This window comes from Drosophila subobscura, chromosome O (assembly GCF_008121235.1).
Source record: "Drosophila subobscura isolate 14011-0131.10 chromosome O, UCBerk_Dsub_1.0, whole genome shotgun sequence".
Lineage (NCBI taxonomy): Eukaryota > Metazoa > Arthropoda > Insecta > Diptera > Drosophilidae > Drosophila > Drosophila subobscura.
The window spans coordinates 252,243-279,805 of NC_048533.1; the positions used below are offsets into that span (position 1 = coordinate 252,243).

General features: G+C 42.6%; 1 protein-coding gene across 1 annotated transcript; it reads left to right on the top strand.

Moving 5' to 3' along the window:
• Nucleotides 1–229: 229 nt before the first annotated feature.
• LOC117897334 lies at nt 230–26,284 on the top strand. Its single transcript, XM_034806104.1, has 10 exons — nt 230–586; nt 8,622–8,803; nt 12,256–12,323; nt 13,805–13,894; nt 18,079–18,384; nt 22,567–22,751; nt 23,731–23,837; nt 24,276–24,429; nt 24,521–25,848; nt 26,259–26,284. Exons 1-10 carry the CDS (start codon nt 273–275, stop codon nt 26,270–26,272), a joined length of 2,748 nt encoding a protein of 915 aa, XP_034661995.1. The 5' UTR covers nt 230–272; the 3' UTR covers nt 26,273–26,284.
• The last annotated feature ends 1,279 nt before the right edge of the window (nt 26,285–27,563 follow it).

Below are 27,563 nucleotides of genomic sequence, written 5' to 3' on the forward strand. Positions count from 1 at the left end.
GAGACTGACCAAAAGGTAGAAAAGACCAACCTCATTAACAATTGTTTTTTCATTTCATTAGCAAATCATGCGAACAAAAATCTTGTCTGCAGATTTGTATTAAGATAAACATACATACATATTGATTGATATTTGTTATTATTGTTTACCAATACCGTAACAATCTGCGTTAAGTTTGATTGTAACTAAGTTAAACAATTTGCTCTGTCATTTTTTATATTTTAGAATTTTCGGTTTAAATATTTGCGAACGTGCGACGACGGCACCACGATATGTATGCGGATAATAAACTAGGGCTAGACAAGGTGACGGCTGCCACAGCGCCCGCCCTGCAGCAACAACAGCAGCTACAACCACAGCATATGCATCATCATGTGTTGCAGTTACAACAGCAACAGCAACAGCAACTACAACATCAACATCAACATTTACATACGCATGAAATGCTTACGCGTCATAATTTCCAGCCACACGACACAATATCAACATTGTCACAGCAACAGCAGCAACATATGCATCAGCAACACCAACAGACTGCACAGCAACAGCAACAACAACAGCAACAGTCAGCCGGCATGTTTACAAGGTAAGTTCTTAGCGCCAACATTTTAAACCTCGCAAGCCCTGCCCGACACGCATCAGCTACTGCCTGCCCGAAACATGCTAACTTTTCATTTCAATTTGTTTCGCACGCTTCGATACGCTTACGTATTTGTCAATACGGATTTAAAATGCGAAACCAAGTTCGCAACTAAAACAGACCTGGCCGGGAGTTGTGCCGAAAAGTACTCCTTTCGGTTTCCTCTTCATCGGATTTCTTTGCCGATTTTCACTTTTTTTTTTGTTGCTTTCGGTTAGTGTTCTCTTCTGCTGCTGCTGCTGAGGATGCTCAGCTGGCGGTTTTAATGGCCTCTTGTATTGGCAACTTGTAGTTCACATTTATCTGGCCTTCGTAATCTTCTCAGCCAGCTTCAATCCTGTCTGCGTACCCGTACAGCGCCAACGAAAAACGCGCAAAATTCACTGTGAGCTGTGGGCTGCAGCTGAGACTGAAGTTGAGAGTGGAGCGGAGACTGTAGCATAGACTGTAGCGGCGACTGCGAAGGAGGTTGGAGCTGTAGCTGTTTGCAGTATCTCGAACTGCAACTGAAGATGCTGTGCCATTTTATTTAGCTCCAATTAATTAGTGCTTCAAATGTTTTGCCATAAGTTAAAACCGCACAGTGTGCGATTGACATTACCACGTTGGCAATCGGACGTCCACGAAGACGACAACGGCGAGGATCCACAAAAACGTCTCCCCACAACCAGCAACAAAAAAAAAAAAACGAGAAGGGACGTGTGAGACGCTTCTTACGCGTCACAACTTTTATACCCGGCACTCAGTACTACATCTGCACCTTAGCGGTTATTTGTCAAATTTTACTGCCACTGCAAATTCATTTCTTCATTGTGGCCATAATAATGATCCAATCGGACCCCAATTTAATAATCTGATAGATATGGTCATTCCCTACGGATTGGCGTTTTTAGTTTTCTGTTATCTTCAAAATTGTAGATTTGGGAGGTTTTCGACCTTTTGCGGGGGCAGAAAGGGGCGGGGATAATTTTTGAAATACACTTGTAACAGTGAGAGCATACAGAAGTCTGGATGCAAAATTTGGTGGCTCTAGCTCTTATAGTCTCTGAGTACTAGGCGCTCATCAGGACGGACAGACGGACGGACGGACAGCCGGACAGACAGACATGGCTCTATCGACTCGGCTATTGATGCTGATCAAGAATATATATCCTTTATGGGGTCGGAAACGTTTCCTTCTGTGCGTTACATACAACAGTTATTCGCACAAATACAATATACCCTATTTACTCTTCGAGTACCGGGTATAAAAACAACATTATGGAGGAGAGTTAGGCACATCTATGTATGTACATATGTATAAGGCTGGCTGCCTGGTTTGCTTCTGAAATGTGTAAAACTCACGTGTGATGTTGTTGATGCCTCTTGTTTTTTGTTTTTCGGTTTTCAAGGAACTGTGGGTACCTTTTGGCTGCTACCTTTTGAGGTTGTAACATTTGCTGCTGGCATAGCCAGATAAATTAGACCATTTTGTATTGATTGAAGTTCGAGACGGTGAAAACACGCAGATCGAGCAGGAAGAAAGAAGGGCGATGTCTTTTCATGAAAATCAATCAATTCATATTTTCGCAGATGTTCGCAGTATCAGCATGATAGTGAGAAGGATATGGGAGGAACGTGACTGTTAAAGATTTGCGCGAATTGATTGGGGAAATGAAACTAAAATAAAAATTTCATAGCAAGAGTATTTTGACGCAAAATAAATTTCAGAGAAAACTAAAATATACTATTTTACGAATGATTACGAATACGATATTTTTTTAATGATAAAGACATTTGTACATTTGAAGATTTTATAGAAATTATTAGATCAGTTTTATATGCTACAAAATTACTTACATAGATGTACAATACAGTCAGCTAAACAAAACTATAAACTTTATAGAACTTTCTGGGTAAAAATTTTAGAAAATAAATATCAAAAGAAATCATTTTATATTACTATTTAAGCTCACTTCATTAATTCGCTGTTTGCCCATAAAAAACACACCAATCAACACAAGACATTTTTTTAATTCATAAAAACTTAAAAGCGTTTATTGTGCTCTCGTGAAAGCAGCACGCGCTCTGCTACAGATACAGGTACAGGTAAAGATACAAATAAAAATGTAGTTTGTAATATTAGTAAAAGAACAAACGGCTCGCGAAGATTTCTATAAATATTTTTCAAGCTCGAACAACAAATGCCAACACAAAACTGAAACAGAAACTACCGTTAATCAACGAAACGAAAAACTATACCAATATGCTCTAAATAATGAATGACACTAATTAAAAACGACGAGGAAAACTTTGCTGTTTTGTTGTTTTTAACACATTCAGCGGCAGTGGCAGTGACAGCAGTCGAGTCAACAAACCTCGCAGAAGCAAACCAAACCAAAGCCAAGGAAAACAAAGAGTCAAAGGAGAGAGGTATAGGAGGTTGATGGAGAGGTAGAGCAGAAGTAAAGGGAGTGTAGAGGAGTATGGGATAGAGGTAGAGGGGTGGACGTAAATCTAGCGCTGCTTCCTGAGGTGAAACTAACCAAAACCGTTGCTACGTTTGGAGTGTGGTTCTTCTGTGTGTTTTTATGTGTGTTTGGGGCCTGTGCCAATGGTGTTAATTTTGCCACTTAGCATGCAACCCCATCAGATACAGATACAATTTTTTTTTTTCGTATCTGTAACACAACACACGGCGTATGTTAGGGCCCGCTCTGACAGCAATTTTACGCTGCTAATTTCATTAACACATTTCACGAGAAAATCGAGCAGTCCAGCAGCGCAGGAGCTATTTACCAATCCAAGTTTCGTTATTGGTTGAAGTGACTGTTGCACCAGATATAAACATGTACACTGGGAAAACATGTTTGACTGACTTCTGCCTTTAATCTTTAATTTTCTGAGAGAACTTTGGTTGATTCAACTAATTTGTTTGATCAATATTTGATCCGCTTTTATGTTCGCTGCATTTCTCCACTCGATAAGCACGCCGCCTCCACCTTGAGGTAATAAAAGCTTTTTCCCTTCGGGGTTTGCCAAATTATTTAATTGCGGCATCCTTGTGCTAATTGCCCTGACGGTAAAGTGCAGCAGTCTGAGCCTCAGCTAACCATCAATCCCGATTCGAGTCTCAGGCTTCAAGAAGAGTCGAGAAGTAGCAGCAGCCGCATAGTTGGGGTAATTTCTGGCCAAGACACCGCCGGGCACATAAAGACTCAAAGCCTGAGCCAGAGCCGAGACCCAATACCTCGGACCAAGAACCCCAAAGAGCCGAAGTCATGGGAAAATTTCCGTACACACACAATCTGGGGTTTGGCTTACGCTTTGCAGGAGAAAGAAGAGAGAACTGGAGGAAAAAACTCAGTTCGCACGCAAATTAAGATAATCGAAAGCAAATGCAGCAACGGTAGCAGCCACTCCATGGTTAGGCACAAAAAAGCAACAGGAACGGAACGGGTTTAGTACCCGGTAGCTACAAATCATAAAAATATGAAAAATTATGCGGCGGCGTCGGCGTCGGCGGTGGCAACAGACAGCAGACAGTTCCCGCTGGTTGTCCATGTCCAGGCTGAACCGAACCGTCATCATCATCATCATCGAAGTGTGCTTTTGGCAGTCCATCATTAAATTCCAATCAAACATACAACCGACAAGGAGAACCCAAACCAAATCTAACCGGAGCATCAACGGTAGCCACTTGAATTCATTTATTTTTTGAGGCAATGAAAATTTCAGCTGCGGTTGCCTCTCAGTGTGATATGGCATGAACTGTTGCGATGTAGCTTGATAAGTTGGGGTTGTGATTTTTGATTCTTACAAATATATATACTGGTATATAGCTTCAAAATAAGCACATATGCCAGAATGCTTTATAGGATTTTGAGCGCAATAAATTATATGACCAACACACACAAAACTCGTAGCTCCTGGCAATTGATTGACTTGTTTAAAGGATTCCGGGGTAAGAGATTCGGGACATGGATTTATGTTTATGTTTTGTATAAGTGGAAATGTCGCAGGAGTTGATTGAGTAATCTTTTGATGCGTTCTCGGTGCCCTTTATCCTAAGAATCTCTCTGCAAATGTATCCCAAAATGAGCTCTTTAAATATCTATTTAGGCCCATTTTTCCATTGCATCAGAGTTCTCAACTGAATGACAGCTCATCGATAGATCTACCTTCGCAGTCCTCTTCTTCACTGCTAAGCTGCACTACGTAATGTAGGCATGTGGATCTATGTCCATCTTTATATTCACCCAGTGTGCTCGGGCCTGCTGCTCTTGCTGCTGCTCCTCCTCCATTAATATACACCCGAGGCATACTCTTACTCTATGGCCTGCCATATAATTTGGCTAAAGGCCGCAACCGAACCGATGAGAAACCCCCTGGTTGTTAGATGGCCAACATAAAGTCAGCCAGCTCTTTTTTTCTTTTTGGCCAGATTTTTTCCCAGCTTCTTTTTCCTTAATTTTTTTTCTTTGTGTACTATACGTCGCCATGATTCTAATCTGTAGGTGTGTGTGTGTATCGATTACTGCCACTGGCTTACGCAGAATACAATAAGCCACAAGGCACAAGGAACTAGGAGAACGCTCCCCAAACACGTGTTTCTCACACAGAATTTCAAGAAAGGATTATAAGGAAACCGAAAATTGGAAAAGCATTGTGTGGCGCGGCGCCAAGGCAATTAATTTTACTCGGGTCTCGGTGTGGGTACAGTTCAGACTGAGATTTAAGGTTACCCAACGATCTCAGACTCGGCTCCAAGTTGTACTAAACAGAACTGCCCATCAGTTTGAGAGCTCTGGGTCTGGCATTCGTTATACGCCGCATTGCACTATTTTTTGTTGTGCAGATGGAGGTAGTAAACATTAGAGGTGCCCGCAAGCCGAATACCTTGGCTAAACTATATCGTGGGAATATGGCAAATAACCTCGCCCAAATTACACACACACACAGACAGAGAGATAGCAGAGAAACGAAAGACAGCGAAAGAGATATCTATACCTAGACAAGACATTCAAAGATGTTCGAAAATTTCGTGTTTCTCTTGGCCTGCAATTGGTATTGACTGATTCTCGGCTCGAATTGAACTCGATGTTTTAGTAGGAGTAGAAGTCGAAGAAGAAGTTGGAGTCACTGGGAGTCTCTCGACTCTTGTATCTCTGGCAAATTTGGTCTGGGGCTGTGGCCCTCGACTGACGCCCCTGATGCATATTAAAACTCGACTTTTGGATTGATACGTGGCCGGCCCTTCTACATCTCCTTCTACCTTCCTCTGTGAGTTTTGAGAGGGAGTCTCTGCCTCAGCGTTCTTGTGATTTATTTGCTGCACAAATTTTAACGATGGCGCTCTGAGCGGACTCCAGCGCCATTAAAATCACTCACAGAGAAGATACAAACCACCGCCCCATAGAAGCGCATTTAAAATTAATTTAAGTTAATAGTTTTGGCATTGTGTTTCGAGGGTCTGGTCTCTCTCTCTCTCTCTCTCTCTCTATAGTTTCTCTTTCCCGTGTTATAGGCTAATTAGTGAGAGACTTGCGCTTGCCATTTTGGCATATCATTCGCATCGAACTGGAACAAGATTTGTGTCTAATTTCTACAGAGCACGGCGTTAAGTTTTTGGTAGCTAGAATGTTTATCTAGTTGTAGCGTTGTATATACGCCAGCCAGTTCAGCTGCTGGGTCCTGGCTTGATTAAGATCTTCCGAGTGGTACACCAGAGGATGCCCAGTCTAAGATTAAAACATGTGGCTCTGTGGCACTGTCTGTGACTCTGTGGTTGCGAGTCTCTACCAACGCGCTGTGGGTCTTCGGGGCAGTGGCTGATCCCACACCCGGCCTGCAGGCTGTTGGCTCCTTGTTGCTGCTGCTGACGCCTCGCTAAGAATCGTGTTTATGCTTTTAATTAGCAACAACAACTTTTACAGTAGTTGACACAACAACAACAGCAGCAGGAGCATCATCCAACGGCAACACGTTGGTGCTACTTAGTTCAGATTTCAAGGTAGCGATAGATATTAAGAAATGTTGACATGTCTCGCTCACTCAGATAAATTTTGATGTAGATTGCATGCAGCAAAAGCCTCCCACAAGTCCGCCGTTATCCAGCTCAATCTTTAGCCGCTTACCACCGCTCCTCCACCATGCCTTGGCCGTTAACACGTTTTTGGCGCTTTATTATAGCGCCAATAGTTATAGCGCTATAGTTTTGTCATGCATTACGAAAAGATGGCATCTTGTTTATGAAAAATATTTGCTAGGCTTATTAATTATTCCACAAATAGTCAGCGGAGATAAGCAAGTTTCCAAAGCTTTTGCAATTTCTTAGCAGCTAATTGGAGAAAAGTGATGGGGAAAAGGTCTGGCGTGCCACCCAGTTGCTACAGTTAAGCACTGGCGTATGCTCTTGTCTGTCCCTTCATCACCTCAAAACCCACACAGCCGGCACATTAGCCCTTCTCCTGCGCAACAGATGTCAGGACAGAGAAGCCAACAATCGCCGCATTTAAATCAATATTCATTTTAATTGTACAAATCACCTTGACTTAAATGTGTGTGTGTGCGCCAAACCACTCGACCACTCAATTCTTGGCCCCAACCAAAAGTGTTCTATTATGGCCAAGACGCACAGAAAGAGAGGGAAAGAGGTGATGAATATTTCAAAGCCAGAAGGCGATTGCGAGACGGCTCCGCAGGCCTATGGATGACGTTCTGTTCGGTGTATGCTTTGCATGTTGCCTCTCTGGCTGGTTGCATGCAACACTTAAGCGGCTACAAACGGACTGCCAGTGAGATTGTTTTAAATGTTAACATGGCCATTTAGAGGCAATAACAGCGGCAGAAATGGCAGACAGTCGACAACGGCTCGAGACCAAAACCGAAAGCCAAAACCGACGCGGGGCACTTGCTGTTATTACAACAATATTACCAATATTTATCAAAGCTCTGGCTCTGCAAAAAAAATCGCAGTCCTCTCCCACCGGCACCACAGCACAACAACAATGGCCCGATCGGCGTCAGCATAAATAAGTCAGCGCCGGTCGAACGCAGACGCCGGGCTGCATAAAAAGACAAATTTATGATTTATGAATTCAACCTTGTAAATAATATGCTCACAAAAAGTACGCAAACGAACACAGTGCTGCTAAATGTTTGTGTAGCGTGCCGCAACAAGCATAACGAGTGAACAGACCTAGCCAACAGACCAACCAACCAGCGAATTGACCAGAGCTCCAGCCTACTTGCACAATTTTGTTCCGCACAAGGCATGTGGCAAGTGTGCCTCACATCAAACCAACGCAAAACAGCAACAACCAACAGCAACAGTCACAACTTACTGTACTGCTTGTTGCATGATTTTTAAATGCGCGATGAGTTATTTATGCATCGGCAATTTTCGTTCTTTTGGTATGTTCGATCCATCCTTAACCCATTGTTGCAATGTTGTGGTACGAAAATCACTTCATAATAACTGCAAATTTATTGGTAACTGAAAGTTAAAGAAAAAACGTAAAAAATTTCTAAAAATGTCTTAGAAATTCCCTAGAAATTCGCTTACAATTCCCAGAAGTCTTTTAACATGAATTATAACAACCGATATTCTTAAAGAATCACAATTGTTAGATTTACCCATTTCCATTTTTGTAGGTATTTATCAATTAAAGTGAGCAAACCGGAATCTAAAACAAAACTTTCAACAAATTCTATAATAATCGCACTACACAGTTTCCCAGTGGGTTAAAGCGGACAGACTGACAGTGCTAAGGAGACACTCTCACAGTGGTACAGTGGAACACACTCGAGTAGACGGCTGTGAAAACATTTGCCAGACACGGCACGGTCCGCTGGGTTGGTGTGACTGCTGTGTCCTCTCTGCTATGGTGTGTTTGTGCTGTTTGTCCGTTTATTAAGCTGTAGCTGTGAACATTGAACAATCTAATTGTTTCCTTATTTTGTTGCCTTTCTCAACCAAGTGATGTTCTCTGTTCTGCAGGTTCGATGCCAACAAATCTACCAAGGGCGCCTCGAAGATGCGACGCGATCTTATAAATGCCGAGATAGCAAATCTGAGGGATCTTCTGCCATTGCCGCAATCGACGCGCCAGCGTCTCTCGCAGCTGCAGCTGATGGCGCTCGTCTGTGTGTATGTGCGAAAAGCCAACTATTTTCAACAAGGTAAGTCCCCAGAGAGTCCCCTGAAAGCCCCTGAAAGCCCCTGAATGCCCCCTGAAAGCCCGTTGCATATATGCATGCTGATAATTGGCTGCACGTTGATTGAATATGCATGAGTCATGAGCCGCTGTAGATGGAGATTGTATGGCTAAGATTGGAGGCGCTCGAGAGTCCGCGAAAGAAAAATTGAGACCCACCGCCTGGCTGGGTTGGCTTTCGCTTAGCTTAGGTTGGAATAAAAACAACTATTCGCTGGGCTCGGTTTAAATCAACATCATTCAAATGTCGGGTGTCCCTCTATCATGCGCGCTCCCCCTGTGATTGCAATTGCGACTGCGACTGAAATTGTTCTTGGCCAAGTAATTGCCTAAGCGTCTACGCACGCACCCAGGCGGGAAAAAATTGCCACAAGAGCAGAGGAGCCCCTTTGATGCCTCGATGCCAAAAGAGGAGATGGAGGATCCTATCCTCCTTTAATGCGCATGCTCGCAGGTCAACGCGCAACCGAACAAGATCGTTCGCTCTTTACTTACAAATTTCTGCTGTTTTTTCCTTTTTTTTGTGGATAATTACGAAAATTGTTTTTCAAATTAGCGTTGTGCGGTACCATAGATAACACACACAAGACTCGAAAAACTCTTAACTCTCGGCTCGCATCTCGGCGCAGACAGAAACCCAAGAGGAGAACCCATGTGAACTCGGTTTTTGCGGGAAACTATTGCAGATCAATGTGCATGCCATGGTATCCATAGCACCAAGCACTAAGCATCTAACTCCTCCAACCTGTGGCCTAGACCCGGTCTGCTGGGGCCAGGCAATTTCACAATTGCAATGGTAACAACGAGCGTCTGCCTGGCATTGCTATAAATATTGCGATAAATCAAAATGTGCGATTTATGTGTTCTACAAATTGCAAAAAATTAAAGTTAAGTACTGCCTTTTCTTTTCTCTTCTCGCTTGCCCTCTCTTTCTCCCATCTGTGCCTCTCTTTTGGTTAAATGTGAGAAATTGTCGGCGTTTTGTTGGCCTGCATCTTTGCTGAATTATTTGGGTGTGTGTTTGGCGGGCTGCTGGCTGCCGTGGCTGCCGTGGCTGTTGTTATTGTCCATTGCACTGTTTAAAAGCATACATATGTATGTATGCAACACAAATTGTGCTAATATTGGCGTGCCATCGAATGCGCTTTTTTTTACCCGGTATTCGAAGAGTAAATAGGGTTTATTGTATTTGTTCTCGAAAGAGTATGTATGTAACGCATAGAAGGACACCTTTCCGACCCCTGGGTATAAAAGTTGTGACGCGGTACGAAGCGTCTAATGTTCCTCCTTGTTTCTTGTTGTATTCACCAACCCAAGTTCAATGGATTCATTATTTTGCTCTCAGTTCGCCTCCATCGCAAACTCTCTCTCTCTCTCTCTCTCTCTCTCTCTCTCTCTCTCTCTCTCTCTCGGCGGTGTGCCTACAAGAATGGGGGTGTGGCTCGTGGCTCCCAAGATAGTCGCGATTAATGAAATGCATATTTATAAATCGAAATTGAGTTTTCAATACAATAAGAATCTTAATCTTAACAATCTTTTCTGCGCCTTGCTTGAGCCCGCGGTGGAAGCTTGAAGCGAACGCAAGCCGGTATAATTGGCAAACATTTAGTATTGTCATATTTGCCAGCGAATAACCTGTGAAGTGATCAGCGACTAAAAATAGTTATCAGTGTGCCTAGTGGGTGTGATTTTAGATTCATAGCAAAGAGTTAATCTGGCACATGGGCAACAGCATTTATCGATGATCCATTTGCATTTCAATGTTGCAAATTTGTGCTGTTTTCGCCTATGCACAAAACATAGCTGTAACACCTCATGCATGCATCGATTGCATCGATGCGTATCTTTCGATTCCCTTTTGGCTCTCGGCTTTTCTTCTTCACGTTGGGTCAGGTAAAAAATTCAAGTTGAGAGCAAACGCACGCGTATTCATTACCGACTCGCATTGAAGCCGCCCCTGCACCCATAACCCGCTGTACAATAACCAAGACCCCACCGAATATTAATTTGTCCACCCAGTACAATCATGCGCAGCCATAAATTTGTACATACATATGTACATATGTATGTACATATGAAAAAATATTTCTAGATCAGCCCGGTAGTTACATAATTACAAAATACAGGACAGAAACCCTCTTGAAGTCGACTATTCAGTTCTGTCAGAGTATGCAGATTTTTCGATCAAAATAATTGGAAAGGTTTTATAATTATACATTGTTAACATATTTTAACTACCTCAAAGTGTTTAATTGACATATTTTATGAGTTATTGTATATGTCTGTGTATAGGCAGCTCTCAGGTGTACTCAGCTCTCAGCAGATAACTTGGAAAAGTTTGATTTCCCAGCAGCTTCAGCTCATGGTCATTATAACTATTGTTGCAGCCCATTTACCTTACAAATAATTGTTCAACAAATTCAGTTTCATTTAAAACATTCTTACATGTCGCCATATTAAGATATTTTCCAAAGCCTGTGCAGCAACAACATTACCTTGCCCTTGTGCACCAAAAGTTAATTGGAAAAGCATTGAACTGTATGCCACACCCCATTAACGGTTGGCAAGGAGTTGGAACGAAATACACCAACGATAGACTTTTTGGCAACACGGATTGCGGAGTATTCGTATTGTATAGTGCAGATGCAGATGCAGAGGAGTGGAGCGAAGTGGACATTAAAACCCGACGAAAATCCGCATGTATTCATGGCCTTTCCGTTCAAGTTCAATAAAATTACCAGTTGCGGTTGCCGCTGTTGCTGCCGCCGCTGCTGCTGTTGCGCCAAGATGATGCTGACTTTGTGGCCGTTTCTTTTCTTTTGTTTTTGGCAGTGTTTTTTTTCTCTGTTTTGTTTGCCAGGTGCGGGAGTATCGTATCTCGAGGTGTTTGAAAAATAATTGATCTTGACTGAGCCTGCAAATGCAGCTGCAAAACTGCAATTGCAGTTGGAGATCGTTGCCTGATGTTGCTGTTGTGCTGCTGCTGCCTCTCTCAGTGACAATGACACATTTTCTTTTTGTGATTCACTTGTTTTTGCGAGCCACACAAAACATAGTATTGGTTGCTCATTGTATTTGGAATATAATCAATGAAATAGCAATCAAATGCATCGAACAATTGCCAGCTCAGCAAGAGTGTATTACACTACTCGACACAATTGAACTTTTTTTTTTCTCAAGGAACCAAAGGTAGTGTTATTAACAGATAGTTTTTTAATAAGCCAGATAATTGAGCATATTAATTACAGCCATGGGAAAATACTCACATCCACTAAGTGGTTGGCGACGCTTCAAACGGATCTCCGGATCTCTTGGGCGCGCCTGCTCCGAGACACCAAACCTAAGTTGACTTTATTAGTTTTAATTTTAAAAAATTTGTAAAATGTTTCTCCGTTTTCTCCCCCAATTTCATTGCAGTCTTTAAGCGTCACAATGCAATGCATCACCATCATCAGACAGCAACACCAAATATTGGCTTCTCAAAGGTAAGCAATGATTCCTCGAATTTTAAAAGAAATACAATACAATTCATATCCAATCGGGGGGATAATTAGGGAGGTAGATCGCAGAAATATCTGCATAACATGGCATAACCACTGCAGCTTCCCCACCCAACTTCGGCCGCTTTGATGACATTTTGATTAGGCTGCCAGGAGGTGCAAACCGAGAGAAACAACTCAATTTAAACAATCGCAGTGACAACTGAACCGAAAGTTCCCGGGAAAACAACTCTATTAATGGTACAAAAGCTTGGCCGACCATATCATAAGTCAGAAATCATTTTTGGTTGCGCTGCCACTTGCTGCGCCAAAAGCGAGAAGAGCCGAAACAATAAATGGCCCGCCGTAAAAAAAAACCAAAGCAAAAGATTTGCCTCAAACCCAAAACCAGACAGGAGCAGACAGTAGTCAGTCAAGAGCTGCCTGCCTGCCTGGCACTGACTGCTCCAGTCGGGCAGAGATTGATCTACCTTCCTTTGCGCACTCGTGACTGAATTAAATACAATGTACATACATACATATACATATATGTATGTATCCATCCATCCACTTATAGCCATAGTCATAGTACTACTCTTTTTACTTTTTGTCCCCCTCTTTTATGTGGATTCTCCTTGGGACTGTTTTTTATCACCATTTTTTTTCTCCGTTTGTCAGTTGTCAACGCGCGCCTAGACCGTGCTTTTGGACTAACAATTTATTAGTGTGCAGACGCGAAAATGAATTTGCATTTCCAGCACAAGATTCAATTTATATATTTTTCTTCTCTTATTTCTTTTTTACAAAAATAGAGAGTGTCTCATAACAAGTTGGTTTTGATTAGTCAGTTAAGTGGGGAATTGTGAGCAGTCTGGGTGATTGTTAATGAGATTTAAGTTTTGGGCAGTGGATGTAATTATGTTTTACACAATTAAGTTAATAAAGAATATTATGCAGATATGCTATTTAATAGCTTGAAAGCAATTTGAGTAAAATTAAGCTAATGTTTTAATTGAAATAAATTAATTTAGTTTACTAAAAAAAAATATAGAGAATCCAATAGAGATTTCATATTTTCCAATGGTAAAATTACTTAATACTTATTAATACCAACATAAAACAATAAAGTTAGCTTGAGCTTCCTAGATTTTTTTTTCTGTTAAAAAATTGATGCATATTTCCTTCTATAGGTACACAGAGCTACAAAGGCCCCAAAATCTGTTGTATACATTTAGAAACCGCGATTGTGTGACTGTTTGCACTTCTCTAATTAATTAAGTAATATACTTATGCTAATTAGACTGTTAGTGGAAAGAGTGTAATAGAGCGAGTGCTACAAAAGTAATCTTTTTGTAAAGATACAATTCATATGCTTCTTAGTTGTAGATAACATTCAAGAACAATAAATCTGCCTACCTGCTTTGATCAACCTTTTAATCTGCATTTACACACCCAGTGCTCACCCACATTCAATATTTGTCTTGCAGGCCCTTTCCGGCTTCCTGATGATGCTCACACAAAATGGCAAATTGCTGTATATATCGGATAATGCAGCCGAATACTTGGGCCATTCCATGGTAAGAATTTTTCACAAAGTTTTTCGAAACTTTTCGGGTTTGTTTAGTTGTACCTTTTTTTCTCTTTGGTATTTCCTTCTACTTGAAGGGGTAAAATTGTTACAGCCCGTGATACAAATCTCTGTCAAGCGACAACAGGCAAACGACGATGCCTGTCGTCGTCGTCAGAGCATGTCATAGACTCAGGAGCAGCAGCAGCGGCAGCAACATATTTCTTCCAAGTTTTTGTCTGTTGTTGGGTGCTGCTGCTGCTTGCTATTGCTGTTGTGGCTGATCCAGTTGACAAGTTAGCAAACCGTGTAAAGACCCAAAAGACCCCCGATTAATTGAGCTTATATAAATCCTTGTTGCTTGTACCGGAGTACACCACATACAAAAGTTCCTTAAAGACTGCGTCGCGATGTTTGCCATTGTCAATGAAGGCTGGCCGTGTTTCAAGGTTTGTTTATTGCACGTTTATGCTGCTTAAATAGCAAGGTTATACATATCTAAATAAACGTATATCTCTCTCACAGAGTGGCCTTTCACTTTGAGGCAAAAGATTTGAATAAATCTCAGCTAACACATGTGACACATCTGCGTTCTACACGGCCAGCCCAGACATTGACAAAGGTACGCTAGATTACAGTACAGTAAGTGCCAGGTGATTGTCGGGCCTTCAAGCCTTTTACTCAGTAGCCGAGTCGACATATCCATGTCTGTCTGTCCGTCCGTCCGTTTGTCTGTCCGTCTGTTCTTCTTGTTTTCCATCTAGTTCTTAGAGACTAAGAGCTAGAGCCACATAATTTTTCCTCCAGGCTGCTGTGATATCACACTGATAAAAGTGTATTTATAAATTAAGCCCCGCCCTCACAAATGGCGAAAATCTGCTGCTTCCACAATTTTTAAGATAAGAGAAACCTAAAAACGAGATTAGAGTGTATCATGATTATAGCCAGAGTGAAGTAATTATTTTGCCGTTTCTACCCCCACCCCGTCCAGCGGCTTTGCGTGTGCTTGTTTTTTTTTTGTTGCTCATTCGCTCTCGCTTGCATACTATGCCTCATTCAGTGGGCGTGTTGGCGGGAGGGGAAGGGTGTTGGCGCGAGAACTATAGATGACAGATGTTGAAATAATGTAAAATGTAATGTACAGGGTATACAATTTGTGACGCGTACGAAGCGTCTCACACGTCCCTCCTCGTTTTTTTTTATTCAGGCAGACAATCTTTCATAATAACTAAAGTCTGCTGCCTCTTGTAACTACTCTTGTGGCATGGGGACTGCTTCTTGAAAGGCACTCGGCGGATAGACAAGAACAAGACAAGAGCTAGAAGGTTTAAAACAAAAACGTTTACCAATTGGCAAACATGGCATTTGACAGCCTCTTGGCCTTTACGCCGGGCCTTATCAGGAGTACAGAGGAGTCGAAGTCGGAGCACCAGTCTTTGTCTGCGAGTGGAGCAGTGGGAGACACCCACAAGAAGCAGTAGCAGACCGAGCTAAATGGTCAGTAACGTTCATAAATTTACTCGTATCCTATATGTTGGCATAATTACGGGCACACAATAAACGGAATTGGTGTGCCACATGGGCAGACAGGACAGGCCCAAAAGTGGATTGCCCAACCTTTTAATTTGTGGCAAAGGCTCAGAGTTAGTTAGCGGTAAGAAAAGCGTCGGCAGCCACAACCAACAACAGCAGCAACAACTACAGGCAAAGTTAATTAACAAACTGACAAAAATGTCAATAGATCTGGGCAACATTGTTGGTTGTTGATTGCTGCGGCTTTTGCACTACCAATAGCCAATTTAGCTACTGATGCTGTGGCTAAGGTTGTTGCTGCTGTTGTTCTGCTATTTTTGATGCATCATAGTTTGAATTCGATTTTTGACTTTTTGCATGGCAAGTTGCCATTTTCATGTGTCATGTAGCGACGATGACCATAAATTACTTACAATAACGGCAACCAACAACAAAAACCACATGCCATTAGAAATTGGCCAAACGTTCGTTAAGTTCTCTCCCTCTCTCTCTATCGAACTGTCTTTCGGACAGCCTCTCTGACCATAATTGTCAACTATCATAAAAGCACATGACATAAACAACCAACAGGCAACAATTGCGAGCGAAAGCCACAAACAACAACTGGTAGCTGACACATCATTAACAAATTAAACGAGAAGGGATGTGTGAGACGCTTCTTACGCGTCACAACTTTTATACCCGGCACTCAGTACTACATACATCTGCACCTTAGCGGTTATTTGTCAAATTTTACATTTGTTCTTCATCTGTCATCTACATCAACAACACTACTCACGCCAACACGCTCCTTTAGCTCGAAAACCTCCCCTAGAGCCACACACTGCAGAGTAAGGGCAGAGACACGGCAGAGACGCGGCAGAGGCAGAGGTAGAGACGTGTCAGAGGCAGAGGTCCCAAACTGCGCGAAGCAGAGTGTGAATGAGAGAATGTGTAACAAACAAATATAAGCTGCGGGACGGGGTGGGTTTTGCCACTGCAAATTAATGTCTTCATTGTGGCTATAATAATGATCCCATCGGATTCCAATTCGGTGATCTGATAGATATGGTCCTACCCTACAGAATGGTCCTTAAAAATTGTGTCTGTGGGAGATTTTCGAACTTTGCGGGGGCTGAAGAGGCAGGGGCGAAATTTTGAAATACACTTGTAACAGTGTGAGCATACAGCCATCTGGATGCAACATTTGGTGGCTCTAGCTTCTATAGTCTCTGAGATCCAGGCGCTCAACAAGACGGACGGACAGACAGACATGGCAAAATCGATTAAAGAAGAATATATGTATGTATATTCTTTGTGGGGTCGGAAACGCTTGATTCTGTGTGTTCCCCTTTTTCCCATTTTTTCCTATTGACTCTTCGAGTACCGGGTATAAAAACAATCGACAGACTAATTGAACTGAAGTTTTATTATCCTTAATCGCCTTAAACGGACACAAAGATGCGCTGGCAGAGAGAGCTTGGCTTACATTTTGGTGTAAGATGCAAGAGGAGGATAGGGGAAATATTGGTAAGCTGTGGGGATATTGGTAGAGAGCTAAAAAAAATCTTCAACGAGAAGGGACGTGTGAGACGCTTCTTACGCGTCACAACTTTTATACCCGGCACTTAGTACTACATCTGCACTTTAGCGGTTATATGTCAAATTTTACATTTTTTCTTCATCTGTCATCTACATCAACAACACTGCTCACGCCAACACGCTCCTTTAGCTCGCCAGCCTCCCCTATAGAGTCTATAGTATAGACACACACTGCAGAGTCGCGGCAGAGGCAGAGACAGAGGCAGAGGCAGAGAAGTGTCAGGGGCAGAGGCCATAAACAGCGCGAAGCAGAGTGTGAATGCTGCGGGACGGGGTGGGTTTGGCCACTGCAAATTAATTTCTTCATTGTGGCTATAATAATGATCCAATCGTATCCCAATTTGGCGATCTGATAGATATGGACATTCCCTACGGAATGGCGTTTTTAGTTTTCTGCTATCTTCAAAATTGTAGATTTGGGAGGTTTTCGCCCTTTTGCGGAGGCGGAAGGGGGCGTGGCTCATTTTTGAAATACACTTGTAACAGTGTGAGCATACAGAAGTCTGGATGCAAAATTTGGTGGCTCTAGCTTTTATGGTCTCTGAGATCCAGGCGCTCAACAAGACGGACGGACAGACGGACAGACAGACAGACAGACAGACAGACAGACATAGACTCGGCTATTGATGCTGATCAAGAATATATATACTTTATGGGGTCGGAAACGTTTCCTTCTGTGCGTTACATACAACCGTTATCCGCACAAATACAATATACCCTATTTACTCTTCGAGTACCGGGTATACAAATAAAATTCAACAAAAACTAGAGTACACTTTAAAACATTTTAAAATTCCTTAAAACATTTTAAAACATCCTTAAAACATATTTTAACTTAACCCAAAACTTTTCTTAACTTAACTTTAGCATCGCAGTTGTTGAGTAAAATACATTTTACAATTTAAGCAGACAAAAAATATGTTTTGAAATATTTTCTTATGACTAAAAAAAATATACATATATAACAATATTTAAAAATTCAAATATCCAATGAAAACTCTTTTAGTTCCTCCAGTACCAAAGCTCTTTGCTGTCCAGTGTAAGCTCATGTTAACTCTGTTTCCCTTCCCCACCTTATAGGAGGATCTACTGATACATGGTGACTCCGTTTACGATATCATTGACAAACAGGATCACGCAACCATCCAGGCCGAGCTAAATCGGAACGTGCCACCGCAGCCAGGTGGCAGCCAGGCGAACAGCAGCGCTGCTGGCGGCATCGGTGTTGGCGGCGACTCAACGTCCAGCAATGGCAGCGTTGCTGGTGTCGCTGGTGGTGCTGCTGGTGGTGGCGCCTCAAGTCTGGAGGGCGAGCATCGCATGTTCCTCTGTCGCATGAATGTTAGTCGCAATGCGCGACGGCAAATGCGTTTCGGCGATCAAAAGGTGAGTGAAGAGAGCCCAAAGGAATATCGAAGTCGAGTGGATGAGTAAGCCGGCGTGTGGAAGTCACTGACAGAAATTGATGAATGAATCACCCGGAGAAGCGTGTTGCGTGTATCACTTGGTCACAGACTCCACAGCCCGCTCTTTTTCATGAATTATGCATGAGCTGCAGCGAACGGGGCACATGAAAAAAAATTTTAATGGATTTGGAATTGGAGCTAGCGAGGGGTGGAGCTGGGTGGAGTTTCAGCATGCGTTTTGGCTCTTCAAATCTGGCTAACTGGTCATACATCTGCCAACGAGTTTAGTTTTATATATGTAAGCTGACAAACGATGACAGTTGATGCGGAACGCAACGGGTGGGTGCCCCAAGCCACTGTCCCTCTCTCTCATTTTCTTGCCGTTCCAGCACTGCTCCGATTGGCCGCCTTTCCACGCTCTGTTGATGATGATGATGATGATGTGTATAAAAAAAGGCCAGCAAAATGTCGCAAGAGTGTGTGCCCAACTCAAGCACAAACAATATGAAGCTGTCAGTCATGCGTCTCTGTGGCAGGGGCAGGTTGAACAAGACAAGACCAAATCTGTTAACGTGTTGAGCGACGCGACGCGTTGGCTGTGACTGTTGGCAGCCACAGTTGCCCATTTTTGTTGGATGGGCCCCCTGCCCCCTCCCGGCTACCGTGCGGCGTTGCATCCACGTCTCACAAAGTTGTGGGCGGTCGCTTCACTTTACTCCGTTCCTCTCTTTTAATACCCGGTACTCGAAGAGTAAATAGGGTATATTGTATTTGTGCGAGTAACGGTTGTATGTAACGCACAGAAGGAAACGTTTCCGAGTAAAGTATATATATTCTTGAGCCATGTCTGTCTGTCCGTCCGTCCCTCCGTCCGTCTTGTTTGTCGGCTAGTTCTCAGAGACTATAAGAGCTAGAGCCACCCAATTTTGCATCCAGACTGCTGTATGCTCACACTGAAACAAGTGTATGTCAAAAATTAGCCCCGCCCCCTTCCGCCCCCGCAAAAAGAAGAAAACCTCCCAAACCTACAATTTTAAAGATAAAATAAAAATCATTCCGTAGGGAATGACTATATCTATCAGATCACCAAATTGGGATCCGAGTGGATCATTATTATGTCCACAATGAAGAAATTAATTTGCAGTGGCAAAACCCACCCCGTCCCGCAGCTAATATTTGTTTTTTACACATTCTCTCATTCACACTCTGCTTCGCGCAATTTGTGTCCTCTGCCTCTGCCGAGTCTCTGCCCTGACTCTGCAGTGTGTCGCTCCAGGGTAGGGTGGCGAGCTAAAGGAGCGTGTTGGCGTGAGTAGTGTTGTTGATGTAGATGACAGATGAAGAAAAAATGTACAATTTGACAAATAACCGCTAAGGTGCAGATGTAGTACTGAGTGCCGGGTATAAAAGTTGTGACGCGTAAGAAGCGTCTCACACGTCTCTTCTCGTTTTTTGTCCATTTTTGCTCCTCTGTGTGGCGAAAATTATGGAGATAAGCCCAGCCGTTGACAGTTGCCTGAAAACGTTTTTAATTAAGTTGAATGTTGGCAGATTAATGAGGATGCGCATGTTCACAGATTTTTTCAACGGTGTATAAGGATAAAGTTGTAGGCACAAAATGGGTACAACAAAAAAAGTAGTTTAAAGCAGTGAAAAGTAGTGAAAAATAGTAAAAAAGGAGCTGGGAAAAACGGTGTTAAAAAGGCCTTTTTGGACTTCCTCAGAGCTGATGAAAGTTTAGATCTTACAGAGCTCATAGAAATATTCGTAAAGACTTTTGAGAGCCTATTTTGATAATATAATCAACGTATTAGCAGCCTCGAAATCTGTTAATTATTTCTACAATATTTTTCCCATATGAAAATAATGTCTTAAATATCTAAGAAATATTTTTCCTGTATGGCAGCTAATATTTTGGCAACACTTTAAAAAGAGTGATCATTGCTTATGGTCAACTATTCTCCGTTTAAATCTAAATATCAACATTAGCTGCGCACTACAATTTTTAAATTATCTCCCAGCCCATACAATCTAAACTTCGGCCTTAGACCCACATGAACTGTGCCAACGATAACCCTCAAAGTCGAACCCCAGCCCACAACCTACCAAAATCCAAGCACGTTCACTCGCAGTCAGACAGTCAGGCAGTCAGAGTCAGGCACACTCGTTAATATGCAATAAAAATGGACCAATAAATAATTATGAAGGAGGTCAGACATAGTTCAGTGCTAGAAATGATAGTACTGCCAGACAAACAGAAAAAAACTTAAAAAAAAAATAGAAAAAAAAGACAAACCAACAGCAAAACAAGAGACGACGACAGAGTGGCGCCTACGTCCCAGTCTAAGGTCGTCTCATTTACCGAAAAAAACAAAAAAAAACCCTAAAAAAATCCCCAAACGACTTTGGCTTCTGCGTCAACGACTGGGGCTTGGTTTTGGTATCACAGGATCGGAGTCGGAGTGCTCTGCATTTGCATTTAAGCAGAAGAGACTACAGCAGCGTCCCACAAGCTACGAAAATTCAATTGTAGTTCGGGACGCAATAAATGCAGGCACGTTTTAATTGGGAGACAATGCCTGGAATAAACTCTGAGACTGACTTACAGCTTCAAAGACTCGCAGCCTCGAAGACTTGCAGCCTCTGAGACTGTCTGGTGTTGTGTGTGAGAGGCAAGGAGTCGTCGCTTCGTCAGTTTCAGTCCCCGGCTAGAAGTCAATACTGGTAAAAAACATTTCTGGGATTGCCTTTTTATACCCGGTACTCGAAGAGTAAATAGGGTATATTGTATTTGTGCGAATAACGGTTGTATGTAACGCACAGAAGAAAACGTTTCCGACCCCATACAGTATATATATTCTTGATCAGCATCAATAGCCGAGTCGATTGAGCAATGTCTGTCTGTCCGTCCGTCCGTCCGTCTGTCCGTCTTGTTTGTCGGCTAGTTCTCTGAGACTATAAGAGCTAGAGCCACCCAATCCAGACTGCTGTTTGCTCACACTGAAACAAGTGTATGTCAAAAATTAGCCCCGCCCCCTTCCGCCCCCGCAAAAGGAAAAAAACCTCCCAAACCTACAATTTTAAAGATAAAATAAAAATCATTCCGTAGGGAATGACCATATCTATCAGATCACCAAATTGGAATCCGATTGGATCATTATTATAGCCACAATGACGAAATTAATTTGCAGTGGCCAAACCCACCCCGTCCCGCAGCTTATATTTGTGTTTTGCACATTCTCTCATTCACACTCTGCTTGTGCCTCTGACACGTCTATGCCTCTGCCTCTGCGGCGTCTCTGCCCTGACTCTGCAGTGTGTTGGTCTAGGGGTGGGTGGCGAGCTAAAGGAGCGTGTTGGCGTGAGTAGTGTTGTTGATGTAGATGACAGATGAAGAAAAAATGTAAAATTTCACAAATCACCGCTAAGGTGTAGTACTGAGTGCCGGGTATAAAAGTTGTGACGCGTAAGAAGCGTCTCACACGTCCCTTCTCGTTTTCTTTTATCATTTAATTAAAATGGTGGATACAGCTAATTGGTGATCGGCTATTGATGCTGATCAAGAATATATATACTTTATGGGGTCGGAAACGTTTCCTTCTGTGCGTTACATACAACCGTTATTCGCACAAATACAATATACCCTATTTACTCTTCGAGTACCGGGTATAAAAAAGCAATTAGATTGGATCATTATTATAGCCAGACTGAAGAAATTAATTTTCAGTGTCTACCCCCACCCCTTCCAGTAGCTTTGCTTGTGTTTGTTTTTGTTGCTCATTCGTTCTCGCTCGCACCCTCTGCCTCATGCAGTGTGTGTCACTGGCGAAAGGTGCCGAGCTAAGAGGTCGTGTTGGCGGGAGAGTGATGTAGATGTAGATGACATATGCATAAAAAATTTAAAATGTAATATTCTAAAAAATCACAAAGGTACAGTTATACTGACTGAATGCCGCAAACGCCTCTTTTAAATTATGGAATCCTAGTAAAATGTCAATGAGTGAGCAGGCCCGGCATGCCGATCCAAAAATGGCCTTAATACTTACTGCAAAGCAGCAGGGCCAACAACTTTGAGCGCCCATTTCTCGTGGGAGCCAGCCGCCAGCACAAAGCTACTCTAGGGTTCTCAATTGTACTTCTCTCTATCTCTTCTGCCTTGCAGGTTGTGCTCGTACAGGGCCACTATTTGTCATTTTTGCCGCTGTGCAGTCGGAACGAGCCCGTCTTCTTGGCCACCTGCACGCCCATTGCCATGCCCGAGACGCGCGAGTGTGTGGTGCAAGGTGCCACAAATGTGTTTACCACAATTCATTCGATGGATATGAAAATTGCGCACATTGATAAGAAGTGAGTAAACAAGAAGTTGTGGAAACAAATTTGATTGATTTGTTTTTATTATACACGGAACTAGAAGAGTAAACGGCGTATTTTGTATTTGTGCTCGAAAGTGGACGCACAGAAGTAAACGATTCCGACCCCATTAAGTAAAAATATCTATTCTTGATCAGCATCAATAGCCGAGTCTATGTCTGTCTGTCTGTCTGTCCGTGTGTCCGTCCTGATGAGCGCCTAGTCCTCAGAGACTATAAGAGCTAGAGCCACCAAATTTTGCATCCAGACTTCTGTATGCTCACACTGTTACAAGTGTATTTCAAAATGAGCCACGCCCCCTTCCGCCTCCGCAAAAGGGCGAAAACCTCCCAAATCTACAATTTTGAAGATAGCAGAAAAACGCCATTCCGTAGGGAATGACCATATCTATCAGATCACCAAATTGGGATCCGATTGGATCATTATTATAGCCACAATGAAGAAATTAATTTGCAGTGGCCAAACCCACCCCGTCCCGCAGCATTCACACTCTGCTTCGCGCTGTTTATGGCCTCTCCCCCTGACACGTCTCTGCCTCTGCCTCTGCCGCGACTCTGCCCTGACTCTGCAAAGTGTGTCTCTAGGGGAGGGTGGCGAGCTAAAGGAGCGTGTTGGCGTGAGCAGTGTTGTTGATGTAGATGACTGATGAAGAAAAAATGTAAAATTTGACAAATAACCGCTAAAGTGCAGATGTAGTACTGAGTGCCGGGTATAAAAGTTGTGACGCGTAAGAAGCGTCTCACACGTCCCTTCTCGTTTTTGCTTGTCCTTTCGCTCGCACACCTGCGAACTAAAAAGACGAGTTGGTGTGAGAAGGGAGATAGATGGCAGATGTAGAAACAATGTAAAATTAAACATCATAATTTTACATATGTACTTACATATGTAAATACATATCATTCATTTTTTATGAAATCATTTTCATTTTTAAACTCTTTTATTTTATGATTTATAGTGGCGAGTTCCATTTGGGCTATGAAAAAAGTACTTTACAGGCCACATCTTGGTACAACCTGATACACAGTGAGAACCTGCGAGAGGCGCAGAGCAAACACAGGCTAAGTAAGTGATTGTTGCGATATTTCTCGGGTAGATAAGTATAATAAAGTTAATAGTTGGCTTTTATTTAATTAAATTTGTTTCAATTTAATATTTATATCTACAAATATAAATATCTATATCTTGAATAAAAATAATTATTTCGTACATTTTATTTAATATTGTGTTATATTTTGTCGCTTTAATTGAGCTTATAAGAAGTCTTAAATGATTTAAACTCATAAATAACGATTCAAAGTCATGATTCAATTGATCCAAACCGAGCTCAAAATATTATTGAATTTATGAACTATTGAGATAAAAATCATAGAAATTGTCAAAATCATTCAAGCCGCTTTAATATCTAATCAATTGGCGGTACTTTTTGGATCAATAGAAACATGTTCCTACTATGTATGTACATGTACATAAGAAAATAAAATGTAATTTATGTTCTTGCAGTAACCCAATCGGAACAGGATCGTAGCTGTATTCTGCTGCTGCGAATGCAGCGCTCCAGCGCCGAATACACGTGGGTCCACGTGGTGCTACAGGTGCGAGACAGTCCCGACTCCACGCAACAGCCTGTCATCGTGTGCACCAATCAAGTACTCAAGTAAGTTAACACTTCAATCCATGCCTAAAAAAACTATCCACAGACACACACGGATAACACTTGGAATCCCTAACTGAATCTACCATTGCAGTGATCGCGAGGCATCTGTGATGCTGGCCAATTCTTGGCTGTACCACTACTACACTGTACAGTCAAAGATACAGTTTGGAATGCCGCTGGACAGTGGCATGCGGGTGCAGTCGGGCAGCACATCTAGCGGTTATTACAGTCCACATTCCACACATGCGCAGCAGACGCAGGGCGGCGCCACGCCCGGCCTGAGCATGACAAGTGCAGCGGCAGCAGCAGGAATGGCGAATGTCTTTGGTGGTCATCATCATGCGCATCATCCTCACCATCATCATCATCACCATCATCCAGCGGCGGCGTATCATCATCATCCGCATATGGGCGCGTCCTATGGCGGCGTCTATCACGCGGAGGCTGCCATTGAGCTGAAGGAGGATCAGCCGCTGTTGCGGTGCTTTCAGGAACCCGTCGACTATAGTCAGGTGAACGGTGTCGCTGGTGCTGGCAGTCCCGTCACACCCATAGCCAGCACCACCTCGAATCCCTCAAACAGCGGCAGCCAAAAGTCCTCACAATCCGCCACACCTCCGCCACCAAAAAAGCGCGCCAGAAACAAGCTGGAGCCGCTGTATCTGCACGCGGTACGCTCTCCAGCTGCAGCTATTACGCCGGAACCCGACTGCTATGCGTTACACACGCATCCAGCGGTGGCGACAGCAGCAGCATATGCCACAGCCGCAGTATCCAGCAACGATGTTTCGGTCATTTATGCCACCATTGTGCCGACTAGACCGCGGCTGCCCAACAAATCGCTGCCACCCGATCCAGCGGACTTTATCGAGCAATGGAATCCCAGTCCACCGTGGTCAGAGTCTGCTCAAAAGGCGTCACTCGACAGCTTTAGTTCGTCCCACGAGCTAAGTCCCTGCATTACGACGACACCGCCCACGCCGACGAGTGCAACGCCGCAGCAGAGTGGCCTCGGCCCACAGCAGGCCATTGGACCGGCGTTTAGTTTTGAATGGATGTCTGACCCGCTAGTGCCGCTAACCTACCAGCAGTGGCCACCCACAGGCGATCATCATCAGCACTTGTCGCAGCATTTGGCAGCGACACAGCAGCAGCAGCATCATTCACAGCATCATCATTCGCAGCAGCAGCATCTCCTACAGCAGCAGCAGCTCCTAATACAGCAGTCGCAGCAGTCATCACAACATTTAACACTTCATCATGTCCACGTCACAGCAACAACAGCGGCAACGCGTGCGGAGAATTCCGTAGCTGAGGTAGCGCCAGTGCCGATCCCCATACCCCTACCCATACCTCTACCCATAGCTCTACCGCTGACCACGGACCATGCAGATGCCGGGCAACCGGTTGATGATAGAGGTTAGTACCTTTTTTTGATTGGCACGACTTCTTTCCATTAAGCTACAAACCCATTGGCGGCACAGTGCTAAGTAATTAAAGCAAGATAAAAACAATGCGAGAATCTAGTAAAAACGAGTAGGAACGTTAGTGGGAGTCTTCGTACGCCCGGTACTCAGTCAGTATATCTGTACCCTAGAGGTTTTTTTCGAATTTTACATTTACATTTGCATCTACATCTACATCACTTCTACACACAGCGGTCTGGAGGCAAAATTCGGTAGCTCTAGCTCTTATAGTCGCTAACTACTAACCAAAAAACAAGACGGACGGACGGACAGACAGACATGGCTCTATCGACTCGGCTGATTAAGAATATACATATATACAGCCACATGCCACGCTTATGTAAATCCTCCTTCCTCTTGCAGATCCCAAAAATTAGTGAGCAGCAAAAACCTCGGAACACCCAGAGGTCGAAACGGATCAGAACAAATCCGACGGCACGGACGGAACGGCTTGCAACCGGCGGCCAGGTGATAATCACACTTACATTAATTGCCACTTGTCATCTTAGCGCTTAAACTATTTTTATCTAACGAAATAAACAAAAACACAAAAAAATGGGAAAACAATAAACTTTGCGACATAACATATTCATTTTTTTATCAACAAATTTAAGTAGTTTCCAAGGCAGCCATTGTTTTTCACGCGCTACGCGAAAGACACTTACAAAAATAAATATGTATGCAATATGGGCTCTTGGAAATGAGTTTTTGCGAAAGCAAACATCAGCTATAAAATAATATAGCACAAAAACAAATAAAATAACCAAGCCAAGTGAGCTCTATTAGTTGTAGCGTTTTTTCATTAGCGTTTATTTTTAAGGCATGCGCTTCAACCATTTTGTACGACTATTTATGTAGCTTTTAGCTTGTATCTGTATTTGTTTCTTTACACACCCATATAATCTTGTGCGTAATTCGTCGATGATTTAGGTTAGTTATTTTATTTATTAAACGTTTTATTTATAGACATTATTTATGAGTAATATTCTTTGCTTTAATTAATAAACAAACATGGAATGTATTATCGTTTGGAAAATTGCAAGAACTGGTTTTTAATTCCATTTTATTTGAGTGGGAGAGGGATAGAAACAAAATAAATATTAAATCAGTTTGAGAAGATCTGCCTGAACAATCCGAAAATGAATTAAGATATCTACATTAAAACCAAGGTATATTTAGGTATATTTATATTAGCGTGATATAATTGAATGCAAAAAAATAAAAGGCAATTCAATTAAATATGCATTAAATATGCCAGACCTTAAAGATATCAGCCTGAAAAAGCTCAAAATAATTTAAAATAAATTCAAAACGTACTCTCGGCTGCAAAAAATTTTACCACGAAAGAAGTTGCACTTTAAACACATCAACAACATTTTCCCCTCCACTAATGAGCATCTCTTGACCCAAATATTCGCCAAATAAATCTAAGAGAATTTTAACTCCCAAACGCTGATCATGACGACCAAAATCGATTTCCTTAAAAGCTATGGGAAAATGTCATGATTTGTTTCTTAAGTCTGCCATTAATGCCTTGCACTCTGCACCAAGCTGCCGAATTCGAATTTTTCGCTTTCGCCCAAAAAAAGATAAATGCAAGCCACTCCCCACACTGCCAATGCGCCAAGTTTGGCTAACATTTATAGACATTTTCAGTTTCAAAGTACT

Coding starts and splice junctions, on each gene's coding strand:
- LOC117897334 (XM_034806104.1), top strand. CDS start 273: ATGTATGCGGATAATAAACTAGGGCTAGACAAGGTGACGGCTGCCACA. Junction 18,385..22,566: donor TGCGTTTCGGCGATCAAAAG/GTGAGTGAAGAG, acceptor TCTGCCTTGCAG/GTTGTGCTCGTACAGGGCCA. Junction 22,752..23,730: donor ATTGCGCACATTGATAAGAA/GTGAGTAAACAA, acceptor TATGATTTATAG/TGGCGAGTTCCATTTGGGCT.